Genomic DNA, 15231 nt, shown 5'->3' on the forward strand with positions numbered 1-15231 from the left:
CCATAAATATCTGTTGAATAAATAAATGAGTCACACGCAGAGGATGATCCGGCGACCTGCTCGGAATAAAGCTGTCAATAGCAATGTTGGGAGGATGGCCACCATCTAACTCGCAACTGAATGGGGGGTACAAGAGCTCACAGGGTCCCTGCCCACGCGATTCCCTCCCCTTCAGGTCAGCCAATTCTACACGTACTAGCCAATCTTTAAACAATTCCCATGAAAAAGACAAATGTCAGTAAAGTTGCTATGCATAAAAACCCCACAGAGTATCTTGTTCATATGCCAGTAGTAGGGTATCACTCTTACAATAGAGAAAGTTGAGGAAATACCAACAGACAAACACAGCTCGAACTAAGACAGGTGTGGAGAACGTAAAAACCAGACAACTGAAAGGGAACATGAATATACAATTCCACGCTCTTTTAATCCACACCATCCTGATTCCCATTAATATTTGGCATACTTACCAGGGCCCAAGGGATGGGGAATTAAGAAATCACAAAAGAAACTTGCGATTGTTTCATTATTTTTGCAGCTGTTTTGATTTTTGCATATTACGAAATGATGCCATAAATATGGATCTTCGAAATCAATTGAATCACAAGTATCATTTATAAATTCTGGTCACATCCACGTAATACCAACGAATTATTGAGGAGAAAAGTGAACGAATTAGTCCACTGAGCTGGATGAAACACGAGTGCTTGAGACACTATCAGTAACATGACAAGGCATTTTCAGGAAGATTCCATCTGTCACAGCCCGATTCTCTAGCTTTACGTCTTTGTAAAATACTGAGTACTCTGAACCCTCTGACTGCATCTTATCTACACTTTGAGCCATTTTGGTTCATAAAACGAACCCTCATCTATCATCTGATATTTTATATATAAGCCAAAAAAGCAGACTAACCACCAGTGCTGTCCGATGCTGAAAGCGAACTGCGATACGACCGCCTATGAACAACCAGGCAGCCAGCACTGCTGTGGCCACAGAAAATGCTGTTTCCAACCCAGCATCTAAATTCAGGGAAATAAGCAGCAGATAACCTTAAGAATATTAATTAGTAATAGCAACAGTGCTCATCTATTTTCTCTGACTGCTGACCCATATAAATTTTAAAAATTATAATTATAAAAATATTTTGATCCTCTAATGTTTCCACTTATTCCCAAATGTGACACAGTAAAGCTTGGGGGACATAGTAACTTAATATCTGGGGTCCAAAGTTCCATTTTCTACCACGAACTGTTTAACTCCGAGCAAAAGCCAAGACATCCAGGTTTGCAAGCAGGCACTCGGGCACCTCCCCAAGGTGACACAGTTGGAATATCTGCTGAACCTTTATTTAGGTAAGAACCTGAGAGTTGCATCAGAGAGAAAGAGGACTTTGGATAGCAGGGTCCTAATTTGCAAAGCCCGCTCAGCAGAGCAGAAGTCCTGCAGGGTGTGATCCATTGAGTGTCAACACGAACCCCCACAAAACCTCCAAGTGGATTCTCTGAATATTATTCCCAAAGAAAACATAAAAATGTCCTTAAAAGTTACGGTAAATTTCATTTTCTTCACCTTGCCTGGTGAGCTTCTAGAGCTTGTTACTCATCAATGCCATGAACCTGCCCCTCAATCCAACGAGAAACCAATTTATCATAAAATGCTGGATTCCATAGCCCAGTATCTCAAGTAAGTTCTCATCAGTCGGTTTAAACACATGCAGGGATAGCAAACTCACCATTTCCTGAGACAACAATGCCACATTTATACAACTTTATTATTCATAAAATTCTTCCATTAGCTAAGTTGGAATTTACTTCTCAATGACTTTCAGTTATTGGTTCCGTCTTTGCCCTGCAGAAGAAAATAGAAAAACTGTGCTCCTCTTCCAGGCCAAGGCCCACAAACATGCGAGGATGCTCCCTCAGGGCTTCATACTCCCAGGTCCCTCAACTCTTCTTCACATGAACAGATTCTCAATAATCACGCTGGTCCGTAACCTCTAGAAATTTTATCACTGTTTTGTTTCTGCTCTTGATATAAACCTCAAGTCTAAGATTTTCAACTGGAGTTGACTCAAAATCTTTCTGAGCACATGTAAGTCAATATTAAAAAGAAAGCAGAGAGCCAACAAGCCAACCCTCAGGCACAATCTTGAGATTCATGATCTATTGGATCTAGGATTTTAACAGTGATGGAGAAGTGCAAGTTCATACAGTATCTAAGCTAGTTCTGCCAACTGCAGCTCATTCAGAAAGAAACTAAATTATCCCTGGAAATATCATACAAGTCACACCATTCGAAATTGCAATTCACTTAATATACATACAAAATTTGATTTATGCATAAATTTTAGAAACATACCAATTATACAAACAATGTACAACTACAGTCAACATATTCTGAACTCCCATCGGCCTAGACATTTAGAAGGATTCCCTAGTTGAAGAGTTTATTTATTTATTGCTTTATTACAACAAGTATTTAATGAGCACCTACTATGTATTGGGTGCTGTTCTGAACACTGGGCATACAATAATGCAAAAAGTCAGCAAGTTGTCTGCCACCGTGGAGCTCATAAAGTAAGAGAGGTATGTAGACAGGCAAAAAGGGGCACAACCACTGCAGCAGAAGATGACAGGAGACCCACCAAGGGTGGTCCAAAACGCTTTCTCTGCAGAGATGTCTTTTGAGCAGAGAGTTTAGTGAGAGGAGAAGGATCCTTCCAGGCAAAGGAAACAGCATGTACCATGGAGCTGGAAAGAGGCTGGCACTTTTCAGAGACAGAAAGGAAGGTCAGCATAGCTGGAGCTAGGTCCATGACACTAGAGAAATAAGGAGGGCTTCAAACGCCATTGCAGGGAGGTGAGCTTATGATGTGAGGTTAATGGAGAGCCCCTAAAAGAATAGAGGCAGGAGGATGACACCATTCAATTTATAATTTTAAATCATCACTTTGAGAACTAAGTGGAAAAGGGATTAGAAGGTGGGAGGAAAGTGGAAAAAATGCAAATCTTGGATTGATGAAAGATGCAATGAAGTTTACACCCTCCTAGAAAATCACATGCCACCTTTGAACACTGTTATCAATCACACCAGTTGCTATTTATGGAGAACTTACTGTGTGCCAGTCAGCGGGACCATGGATAAGCACTTTATATGAATCATTCTATCTAACATACACAGATATGCACAAACCAACCCTGTGAAGTGGATGTTATGACTCTGCACGTAGAGAAGAGGAAACCGAGGGTAAGGAAGGCTCACTGGAGTGTCCAGCCTTCATTGTCATATTAATTGGTGACTTGTGCTTATTATGTAGTCTGTATGTACATATTTTCGTCTCCTTTTCTCATGGATTTGTGCATTACCCTTTGGGGTTTTTTGTATATGTTAAAATAGATTAGCTGCATTACTATCAATGTCTCCTTTCTTAGGAAGAAATTTCAGGCCAGTCAAAAGTTCAGGTTCATTCTTCTGAAGCTTTAGTTACTCACGGATAGAAAAGGCTCCAGGCTGTAGGAGAATGGCAGTCACAGACATGGCCTTCAGCAGTTGGAAGACCTAGGAGAAAGTCCTGCTGGGTGACCTTTGGGATCCTTAACATCTCTGTGCCTTGATTTTTTTTCATGTATAAATTGCATGTAATAGTAATCCTTACCTCTGGCTATTGTTGTGAAGATCAGATATGAATGCACACATGCTCATAGAACAGTGCTGATATGGAATACTCAATAAATGCAAGCTATGAATATTATTATTCCACTTGTGCAACACCAACACGGTCTTAGAGATCTTTGTGAATAAAAGTTCTTCTTAATCTTTTCTAAATAGGGTAATGAAACCCTTTTTTTCCTTAGGGAGGACAGTTAATATGGAACTTCTTTTTTTTTTTTTGAGAAAGAGGCTCACTCTGTTGCCCAGGCTAGAATGAGTGTCGTGGCATCAGCCTAGCTCACAGCAACCTCAAACTCCCGGGCTCAAGAGATCCTTCTGCCTCAGCCTCCCCAGTAGCTGGGACTACAGGCATGCGCCACCATGCCCGGCTAATGTTTTCTATATATTTTAGCTGTCCCTATAATTTCTTTCTATTTATAGTAGAGACGGGCTCTCGCTCTTGCTCAGGCTGGTCTCGAACTCCTGACCTCGAGCGATCCACCCGCCTCGGCCTCCCAGAGTGCTAGGATTACAGGCGTGAGCCACCGCGCCCGGCTGTATTCTGCAGTTTTTGCAATCCTTTGATATTTTTCATACTTAACATATGTTCGACAGACTTTTTTCCTGCTCCTTATTTCATTAGTACTACCTGTCCTTTTAAATGCACTATTTTTTTTATAACTGTTACTGACGTTTATGGAGCTGCAAGCACCAGGCACTGTTCCAAGCCCTGTATACTATTTAATCCTCATCACTGTCTCTGTTTAGCAGATGAGGGGCCTGTGGCACATGGCTCCGTAGCCTGCTTTCTCAACCGCTACGGTGTGTCGGATGGTGGCCCCCAAAAGACACGTCCGTGCCCTAACTCCTGGAACCTGTGAATGTTTCCTTATTTGGGAAGCAGGTCTTTGTAGCTGTAACTAAGGATCTTGAGATGATGACATCATTGTCATCTGGATTCTGTTGGGGGGGGCACTAAATCCAGTGTAAAGGAATGCGGGAAACTTCACCCCAAAATATGATTCCTTGGTATAAAGAGTATTTTGAATTAAAGGCCCTCAGAGATCAGCAGGCTTTGGAAGGGGCTTTCAGTCTATCTCCATAGAGACCAGAGGAACTCATCAAGAACAACTGTCTTACTTTCCCCTCCCTGTTACTTCAATATCTACTGCAGGAAAGAAGACCAAGAATACAACCAGACCTGGCCCAACCCATTTTAAAAATAATGCCTGTCTCTCAAATTAATTTAATTTCCAAAGAGATTCATTTACAAGTCAATCTGTTTTCCCCTATCTATTCATTCTCTCAAGTATCTATACATCCTCCCTAGTAATCATTTATTGCCCTTCAATTGAATTACTTATGTTCCTCATGTCCTTTGTCTCCTCTAAAATTAAGATATTGAAGTATTTTGGTCTCGTTGGGATACTAGGCAATCCCTCTGTGATTCTTCCTGTGCCCATGGTAACAATAAAATTTCCATGGCTTTTCTCTTATTAATCTGCTTTGTTGTCAGTTGATTTTTCACCAACTCTTTTAAGGGCAGATGGGAAGTTTTCCCTTCACCCCAGTAAATTACAAGTGTCCTTACAGAGACAAAAAAGGAAAAGACACACACATACAGAGAAGGCCATGTGAAAATGAAGGCAGAGATGAAAATGATGTAGCTACAAGTCAAGGAATGTCTAAAACCACCAGAACCTGGCAAAGGAAGGAAGTGTGTTCTACCCTGGAGCCCTGGGAGACAGCATGGCCTTGCAAAAATTTGTACTTTGAGCCTCCAGAAATGGCAGAGAATAAGTTTCTCTTGTTTAAGCCACCCACCTAATTTGTTACAGCAGCCCTAGGAAATACAACTATAGATCATATTGTCACAGTCTAAGAACATAAAAGGCCTCCTTACTACCATCCCAAATTTTAAGTCGTGGGAAAGACCTAATAAAGCTTCTCTCTATTTATACTGTTAATAGAAAAAGACCCAAACTCTGTAAAACAATCTAAAGAAGTTTATTCTGAACCCAATATGTGTGACCAGCTCAAAGCACATGGCCTCGAGAGGTCCTGAGAGACTGTGCCAGTGGGAGCTGGGTTACAGTTTGGTTTTATGCATTCATGGAAACAAGAACTACACGCAAGACCTTAAGTCAATACGTGAAGGGTGTACATTGGTTTGGCCAAAAAGGCAGGACATCTCGGGGGGGCCGGGGGTGAGGTGGTGGCTTGCAGGTTATAGGTGGGTTTAAAGTCTCTTTGATTTGCAATTGGTTCAAGAAATGAAGTTTTGTCTAAAGGCTTGGATGTCTGTTAATCAGAGACAAGCCATCTGATATTTACCAAAACTTGAAACTCAAGGGATCTGTTGAGTAAATTGATAACCTAAAGCTGTGGTTTAAGCTTTGTCTTGTACAGCCTTAGGCCTGTTAATGAGTTAACAAAGGATACCTCCAAGAAGGGAGGGGGCATGATGAGGCATGTCGGACCTCCCTTCTCATGGCCAGCAACTCAGCTTCAGGGTATTTCTGGAGTCGTCTTGCCAAGAGAGCATCCATTCAGTCAGCTAGGGGGCTTATGATTTTAGTTTAGTTCAAAATTCTGTGAAAGCAACCTCTGCAACTGATAGTTTGCCATGAAATGTTCTCTTGAATGCTGCGCCTGCTAACAGTTCTTTACTTACTTCTACAATTAAGAAACTCACGTTTTTATTTTACCTTGAAGCTATGACAATGCAGGATTTTTCAGTTAAAATAATAAATGCCTTTGCCCTATTCCAGGCATAATTTACACATTACTTAAATTAGTATGAATAACATGGAAGCTATTTTCACTTGAAAATGCAATTCAAAGAAGACATTAAAACTGATACTACAGAAATACGAAGGACTATAGAAACTTTATGAATAATTATATGACATCTTGGATAACCTAGAAGGAATGAATAAATTCCTTGATATTTACAACCTACCAAGATTGAATTATGAAGAAATACAAAATTTTAATATACTAATAACAAGTAATGAGATACAAACAGTAATAAGAAGCTATCAAAGAAAAGCCCAGGACTAGATGGCTTCACTGCTGAATTCTACTAAACATTTAGAGACAAACTAATATCAATTCTTCCCAAACTCTTCCAAAAAATTGAATAGGAGGGAATACTTCCAAACTCATTTTATGAGGCTAGCATCACCCTGATACCAAAACCAGACAAGTATGCAACAAAAAAAGAAAACAGGTCAATATCTTTGATGAGCACAGATTAAAAAATCCTCAACAAAATACTAGCAAGCCAAATTCAGGCCTGGCGCGGTGGCTCACGCCTGTAATCCTAGCACTCTGGGAGGCCGAGGCGGGTGGATCGCTCCAGGTCAGGAGTTCGAGACCAGCCTGAGCAAGAGTGAGACCCCGTCTCTACCAAAAATAGAAACAAGTGATTTGGACAGCTAAAAATCTATATAGAAAAAATTAGCCAGACATGGTGGCGCATGCCTGTAGTTCCAGCTACTCGGGAGGCTGAGGCAGTAGGATCGTTTAAGCCCAGGAGTTTGAGGTTGCTGTGAGCTAGGCTGATGCCACAGCACTCACTCTAGCCCAGGCGACAAAGCGAGACTCTGTCTCAAAAAAAAACCCAAACAAACAAACAAAAAAACCAAACAAATTCAATATCACATTAAAAAGATCATTCATCATGATCAAGTGGGATTCTTTGCAGGTATGCATGGATGGTTTAAAATAAGCAAATCAATAACCATGATACATCACATTGATAAAATGAAGGACAAAAACATATCATCATCTCAATAGGTGCAGAAAAAGCATTTGACAAAATTCAACATCTTTTCCTGATTAAAAAAAATACTCAACAAATTAGGTATAGAAGGAAAGTACCACAACCAAATAAAACTGGAAACCTCACAGCTAACATCATACTCACTGGAGAAAAACTACGTGTTTCCTCTAAGATCCAAAACAAGACACGATGCCACTCTCATCACTCCTAGTCTACACAGTACTGGAAATCCTAGCTAGAGGAATTAGGCAAGAGAAATAAATAAAAGGCATCCAAATTGGAAAAGAAAAAGTTAAATTGTCCCTGTTTGCAAATAACATGATCTTACATATAAAAAAACACTAAAGACTTCACACACACACACACACACACACACACACACACACACACACATACCTGTTAGATGTAATAAACAAATTCAGTAAATTAGTAGGATACATAATCAATATACAAAAATCAGTAGGGTTTCTATATCCTAATAGCAAACTATCTGAAAAAGATATCAAAAATATCCTATTTACAATAGCTACAAAAAATAAAATACCTAGGAATAAATCTAACCAAGGAAGTAAAAGATCTCTGCACTGAAAACTATGAAACATTGAAGAAAATAATTGAAGAGGATACAAACAAATGGAAAGACATCATATGTTCATGAATTGGAAGAAGTAATATTGTACTACCTAAAGTGATCTACATATTTTAATGCAATTCCTATCAAATTGCCAATGACTTTCTTTACAGAAATAGAAAAAAAACTCCTAAAATTCATATGGAACTACAAAAGATGAAATAGCCAAAGCAATCTTGACAAATAATAACAAAGGTGGAGGCATCACACTACCTGACTTAAAAATATACTACAAAGCTATAGTAACTGAAACAGTATGACACTGGTATAAAAACAGACACACAGACCAATGAAACAGAATAGAGATTCCATAAATAAATCCATGCATTTACAGCCAACTGATTTTCAATGAAGGGACTCAGAACATGCAATGCGTAAAGGACAGTCTCTTCAATAAATGGGATTGGGGAAATTGCATATCAACATGTAGAAGACTGAAATTAAACCCTTACCTCATACCATATGCAAAAATAAACTCAAAATGAATTAAAGACTTAAATGTAAGACCCAAAACTATGAAACATATAGAACAAAAAATAGGAGGAAAGCTCCATAACATTGTCTAGTTAATGATTTTTTGGATATAACCTCAAAAGCACAGGGGAAAAAAAGCAGAAATAAGCAAGTGAGATTACATCAAACTAAAAAGTTTTGGCACAGTAAAGGAAACAATCAACAAAGTGAAGAGACAATCTATGGGATGAAGAAAAATATTTGCAAGCTATACATCTGATAAGGAGTTAATATCCAAAATATATAAGGAATTCAAATACCTCAATAACAAGAGAATAAACAATTTGATTTAAAAACAGGCAAAAAATCTGAATAGACATTTCTCAAAAAAAGACATATAAATGGCCACTAAGGTATATGAAAAAATGTTCAACATCACTACTCCTCAGCAAATACAAATCAAAACTGCAATGAGATACTACCTCTCTGTTGTTAGAATGGCTGTTACCAAAAAGACAAAAGATAACAAGTATTGGCAAGGATATGGAGAAAAAGGAACATTTGTACACTGTTGGTGGGAATGTAAATTAGTACAGCCATTATGGAAAACAATATGAAGGTTCCTCAAAAAATTAAAACTAGAACTACCATATTGTCCAGCAATCCCACTACTGATTATATAGCTAAAGGAAACAAAATCAGTATGTCAAAGAGATCTCTGCTCTCCCCATGTTTGTTGCATCAGTGCAAGCACACTTCAGAGATATTGTGGGTTCATTTCCAGACCACCACGATAAAATGAGTATCTCAGTAAGCAATGATATACTTCTTTTGTTTCCCAGTGTATATAAAAGTTACGTTTACACATGCTGTAGTCTATTAAGTGTGCAATGATATTATGTATAAAAATACACATACCTTAATTTTAAAACATATTATTGCTATAATATGTTAACAATCGTTGAGTCTTCAGGGAGTCATAATCTTTTTGCTGGTGGAGGATCTTGCCTCAGTGTTGAAGGCTACTGACTGATCAAGATAGTGGTTGGTGAAGGTTGGGGTGGCTCTGGAAATGTCTTATAAAAAAACAACGAAATTTGCTGCATAAATTCACTCTTCCATGAAGAAGTTCTGTGTAGCAGGTGATACAGTTTGATAGCATTTTACTCACAGTTGAACTTCCAAAGTTGTAGTCGATCCTCTCAAATACAGCTGCTCCTTTGTCAAAGTTTAGGTCATATTCTGAATCCTTCCTTGTCATTTCAACCATGTTCACAGCATCCGTCTCAAGAAGCCACTTTCTTTGCTCACCCAGAAGTAACATATTCTCATCTACTCAAGTTTTGTCATGGAATTGAAGCAATTCAGTCACATCTGAAGGCTCCATTTCTGATTCTAGTTCTGACTATTTCTACCATTCTGCTGTTTCGTCTTCCACTGAAGTCTTAAACCTCTCAAAGTGATCCATGAGACTTGAGATCAACATCTTCCAAACTCCTTTTAATATTTATATTTTTACCTCCTCTCATGAATCATAAATGTTCTTAATGACATCTAGAAGGGTGAATCCTTTTCAGAAGGTTTTCCATTTACATTACTCAAAGGCATCAGAGAAATCACTATCCATGGCAGCTATAGCCTTATGAAATATATGTCTTATATAAGAAGACTCAGAAGTCAAAATTAATCCTAGATTCATAGGCAGCAGAATAGATATTGTGTCATTAGGCATGAAAACATTAATCTCCTTGTACATCTCCAATAGAGCTTTTGAATGACTAGGTACATGGTCAGTGAGCAGTAATGTTTTGAAAGATATCCCTTTTTCTGATCAGTGGATCTCAACAGTGGGCTTAAAATATTCAGTAAACCATGCTATAAACAAATGTGCTGTCATCCAGGATTTAGCATACTTATTAAGGGCCTTAAGGACATTCGGAATGGTAAATGAGCACTGGCTGCATTTTAAGGTTACCAGCTGCATTCGCCCCAATGAGAGAGTCAGTCTGTCCTTTGAAGTTTTGAAGCCAGGCATTGACTTCTCCTCTCTAGCTATGAAAGTCCTAGATGGCATCTTCTTCCAATAGAAGGCTGTTTCATCTACATTGAAAATCTATTTTTTAATGTAGCCACCTTTATCATAGGTCTTCCGGATAACTTGCTTCTACATCAGCACTTGCTGCTTTGTCTTGCACTTTTATGTTATGGAGACAGCTTCTTTCCTTAAACCTCATGAAGCAAACCCTGCTAGCCTCAAACATTTCTTTTGCAGCTTCCTTGCTTCTCTCAGCCTTCATAGAATTGCATTAGGGCCAAGCTCTGGATTAGGCTTTGGCTTAAGAGAATGCTGTGGCTACTTTGATCCTATATCCAGACCTAAAACTTTCTCCACGTCAGCAATAAGGCCTTTATGTTTTCTTACCATTCATGTGTTCACTGGAGTAGTACTTTTAATTTCCTTGTAGAACTTTTCCTTTGCATTCACAACTGGTACGTTTGGTGCAAGAGATCTAGCTTTTGCCCGATCTTGGCTTTCAACATGCCTTCCTTACAAGCTTAATCATTTCTAGCTTTTGATTTAAAGTGAGAGATGAGACATGTGACTCTTCCTTTCACTAGAAAGCTTAGAGGCCTTTGTAAGGTTATTAACTGGCTTAATTTCAATATTGTTTTGTCTCAGGGAATAGAAGGCCTTAGGAGAGTGAGACAGAAAGAGGAACAATAGTCAAGACATAGAATCAACTGAAGTGTCCATTAATGGATGAATGGATAAAGAAACTGTGGAATATATACACAGTGGAATACTATCCAGCCATAAAAAGGAAGGAAATTCTATTCTTTGCCATAAAGTGAATCAACGTGGAGGACATTAAGTGAAATAAGCCAGGCACAGAAAGACAAATACCACATTATCTCACTCATACATGGAATCTAAAAAAGTTGATCTCAGAGAAATATAGAGTAGAATGGAGGTTACCAGAGGCTATGGTGGTTGGGTAGTGGGGGTTGGGGAAATGTTGGTCAAAGGACACAAAATCATAGATAGGAGAGATAAGTTCAGGAGATCTTTTGCACAGCCTGATGACTGGTTATTGACATATATTATATTCATATCTGGGTTTGGTGGTGCACGCCTATAGTCCCAGCTACTGAGGAGAGTTAGACCAAATGATCTCATGAGCCCAGGAGTTGGAGGCCAGCCTGGACATTAGAGCAAGACCCTGTCTCTTAAAAAATGTACACACACACACACACACACACACACACACACACACACACACACGGAGAGAGAAAATGAGACAGGGACAGAGACAGAGAGTATTTTTAAAAAATGCTAAGAGTATGGATGTGAAGTGTTCTCACCACAAAAATGATGACTAAGTGATGTGATGTTAATTAGCTAGATTTAGCCATTCCACAATGTATATATATAATTGAAAATATTATGTTGTACACAATAAATACATACAATTTTATCTGTCAATTTAACACAAATAAGAATTCAAACACACACAAACAAAATGTAATTTTTTTATTTTAGGAAAATAATCTCGATTTTTTTAAGCTTATTTTTCAAATTTTATATCAATAGATTTAGGGGGTACAAATAGCTTTTTGTCACAAAAATGAATTGTATAGTGGCAAAGTCTGGGCTTTTAGTGTGCTGGTCACTCTAACAGTGTACATTGTACTCAATAATTAATTTTTCATCTCTCACCCCTCCTCCTTTTTTCTGAATCTTCAATGTCCATTATACCATTCTGTATGACCAGGAATACCCATAGCTTAGCTCCTGCTTATAAGTGAGAATATGCAGTATTTGTTGTTTCATTCCTGAGGTACTTCACTTAGTGTAGTGGCCTCCAGTTCCACCCAAGTTGCTGCAAAAGACATTATTTCATTCTTTTTTATGGCTGAAGAGTATTCCATGGGGGTATATATATCCGCTCATCAGTTGATGGGCACTTGGATTGATCCCATATCTTTGCAATTGTGAATGGTGCTGCAATAAACATACAAGTGCAGGTGTCTTTTTGATATAATGACATCTTTTCCTTTGAGTAGAAACCCAGTAGTGGGATTGCTGGATAGCATGGTAGATTTAATTTTAGTTCTTTGAGGAATCTCCATACTGTTTTCCACAGAGGTTGTACTCATTTACATTCCCAAAAAGAGTGTATAAGCATTTCCTTTTCACCACATACATGCCAACATCTATTGTTTTCTGCCTTTTATTAATGGCCATTCTGATAGAGGTAAAGTAGTATCTCATTGTGGTTTTAATTTGGATTTCCCTCGTGATTAGTGATGTGGAGCATTTTTTCATATGTGTTGGCCATTTCTATCTTTTCTTTTGAAAAATATCTGTTCATAGCTTTTGCTTTTGCATAAAGTTATTTGTTTTTTCTTGCTGATTTGTTTGAGTTCCCTGTAGATTCTGGATATAAGTCCTTTGTCAGATGTATAGTTTGCAGATATTGCAATTTATTCTAACATGAGTATTCTGAAACCTAACATTTTAATTCAGAAAATAATTGTTGTTATATGTGAATAAGTATTTAAGAAATGCTTTCAATGTCCTAAGTGCATACTTCAAATTTCAAATATTCCATGACATGCTTTTGATTGATTTACTCTTATTGAAAATTATTTTTTGTCCTATTTGATATTGTGCTGGAGAGCCTCTGTTTGTCCCTCTACATGCCCTCCTTGCCCTACCCTAGGGTCCACTGTTGAGCAAAAGAACCATCCAGATTCTCACCCATATTTGATTTAGATGGTAAGAGTTTGGACTTTTGAGCTTATGATATGTAGCTGAGATTTTGAATTTCATCCACTGCACTCACATCAGTGGTGCACCCTTGTCCTCTGGTTGTGGGTGAGTCCAGTTGGTGGAAGGCACTGGCTGGTGGGAGGGCAGGAGGAAAGTGAGATCAGGGTATTTGTTCCTTCTTCTCTTCCCCTGCATGACTCAAGGGCTGGCAGTGGCTGTGCTCCTCTGCCAAGGATCATAGCACTTGGCCCGTAGAAGACCCCTTGCACATAGCTCCAACTCTCTCCAAGTGGCTTTTTCCCCTTCAAGCCTTGGGTGGTGGAACTGCATTCCCCTGTCATGAGACTCTGGTACCTCCCATCATTTATGTGTTCTCTTAACCCTGCCCACACCTCCATAAATAGACTCTTTAATAAACTCTTTTATCGTCCCTTTCAGTGTGTGCTGTCTCCTGCCAGACCCTCACTAGAACAGCTATTGTACTCTGACAGCATCAGCCTAACATACTGAATAATTTTCTCCCATAAATAAAATTATTCCAGGTTTTCAAAACATTTCTAGTTTCAAACAATTACAACTGGGTATGAGGGTTTTTTTTTTCCTTCTTTCGTAACAACAAAAATGAAAGGTGATAGCATGGGACGATTTTGTTCCTCTCAGACATTTCTGCTATAACTGGCTCTTATCACTGAATGATTTGGGTTCCAAAATACCTGTCACCACCGTCAATGATGCACTCAGGGAAAGCAAGGCTACAGCCAAATAGCATGATGTGTTGATAGCAACTGAGGCGGTGGAGGTATGTGAAGAACTTGAGGAACTTCTCCATGTCCATGTTTTTGACAATCGAGAAGAGTGGGGCTGGTGTGGCGTGGTAGGGCAACATCTGACATTGGACGTGGGTGATGTTCGTGCAGGCACCTGGGAAACAAAGACAATTATATTTAGGAGTGGACACATCAGAAGTATATATTTGCAAACTCATTTAATATGACAGGTTGATGTGTTCATAAGATACATTATATTCTGTAAGTAAGAATGATTATAGATATACAGTCATATACATACATGTATACACATAAGTATGTATGTGTGGGGGAGGGTATAATAATGAAATCAAGCTACTAATATTTACAGAGGGAGAGAGTTTGTGTCCCGGGCAAAAGTGTGGAAAAATACACACTCTCATACATAGCCAGGGGGCATATAAGTTGGCAACTGCCTTTTTGGATCACAGGTGAGCAGGGCAACATGTATCAATTTTGTTTTTAAATGTGCATATTCTTTGGCACTGTAATGTCATTTCTAGAAATTTATCCTAAGGATATTATCATGGTTGTGAATATGGATTTATCTACTGGGATCTTCACCTCTGCACAGGTTATAATTTTTAAAAGATAGAAATCACCTAAACAGTCAACAAAGGGAATTGGTTTAAAATATTACAGACCAAACAACAGGATGCTTAGCTCAGGTATATGAAAGATGCTTTAGAACTGCAGTCCCCAAGCCCTGGCTGTGGACTGGTACTGCTCTGTGGCCTATCAGGAACCAGGCCTCACAGCAGGAGGTGAATAGCGGGCGAGCAAGTGAAGCTTCATCTGTATTTACAGCCGCTTCCCATCACTCACATCACCACCTGATTCCCACTTCCTCTCAGACCATTTGTGGCATTAGATTCTCATAGGAGCATGAACCCTACTGTAAACTGCGCATGTGAGGGATCTAGGTTGTGCTTGCCTTATCAGAATCTAATGCCTGATGATCTGAGGTGGAGCTGAGGCAGTGATGCTAGCGCTGGGGAGTGGCTGCAAATACAGATTATCATTAGCAGAGAGGTTTGACTGCACAGAGTGGATTAATAAAATGTGACGTGTATACCATGAAGTACTACTCAGCCACTAAAAAAAAATGGTGAACTATTTCTCGTAT

General features: G+C 38.9%; 1 protein-coding gene across 4 annotated transcripts in view; it reads right to left on the minus strand.

Annotated features, from left to right (window-relative positions):
* CORIN (corin, serine peptidase) overlaps nt 1-15231 on the minus strand; it is a 180032-nt gene that overhangs the window by 109942 nt on the left and 54859 nt on the right. For all 4 annotated transcript variants that reach the window (XM_045532957.1, XM_045532959.1, XM_045532958.1 and 1 more), the window contains exon 4: nt 14013-14220. In XM_045532957.1, coding sequence (XP_045388913.1) covers nt 14013-14220 — 208 coding nt within the window. The remainder of the gene's footprint in view (nt 1-14012; nt 14221-15231) is intronic.

Source organism: Lemur catta, chromosome 19, assembly GCF_020740605.2.
Source record: "Lemur catta isolate mLemCat1 chromosome 19, mLemCat1.pri, whole genome shotgun sequence".
NCBI classification, from domain to species: Eukaryota; Metazoa; Chordata; class Mammalia; order Primates; family Lemuridae; genus Lemur; species Lemur catta.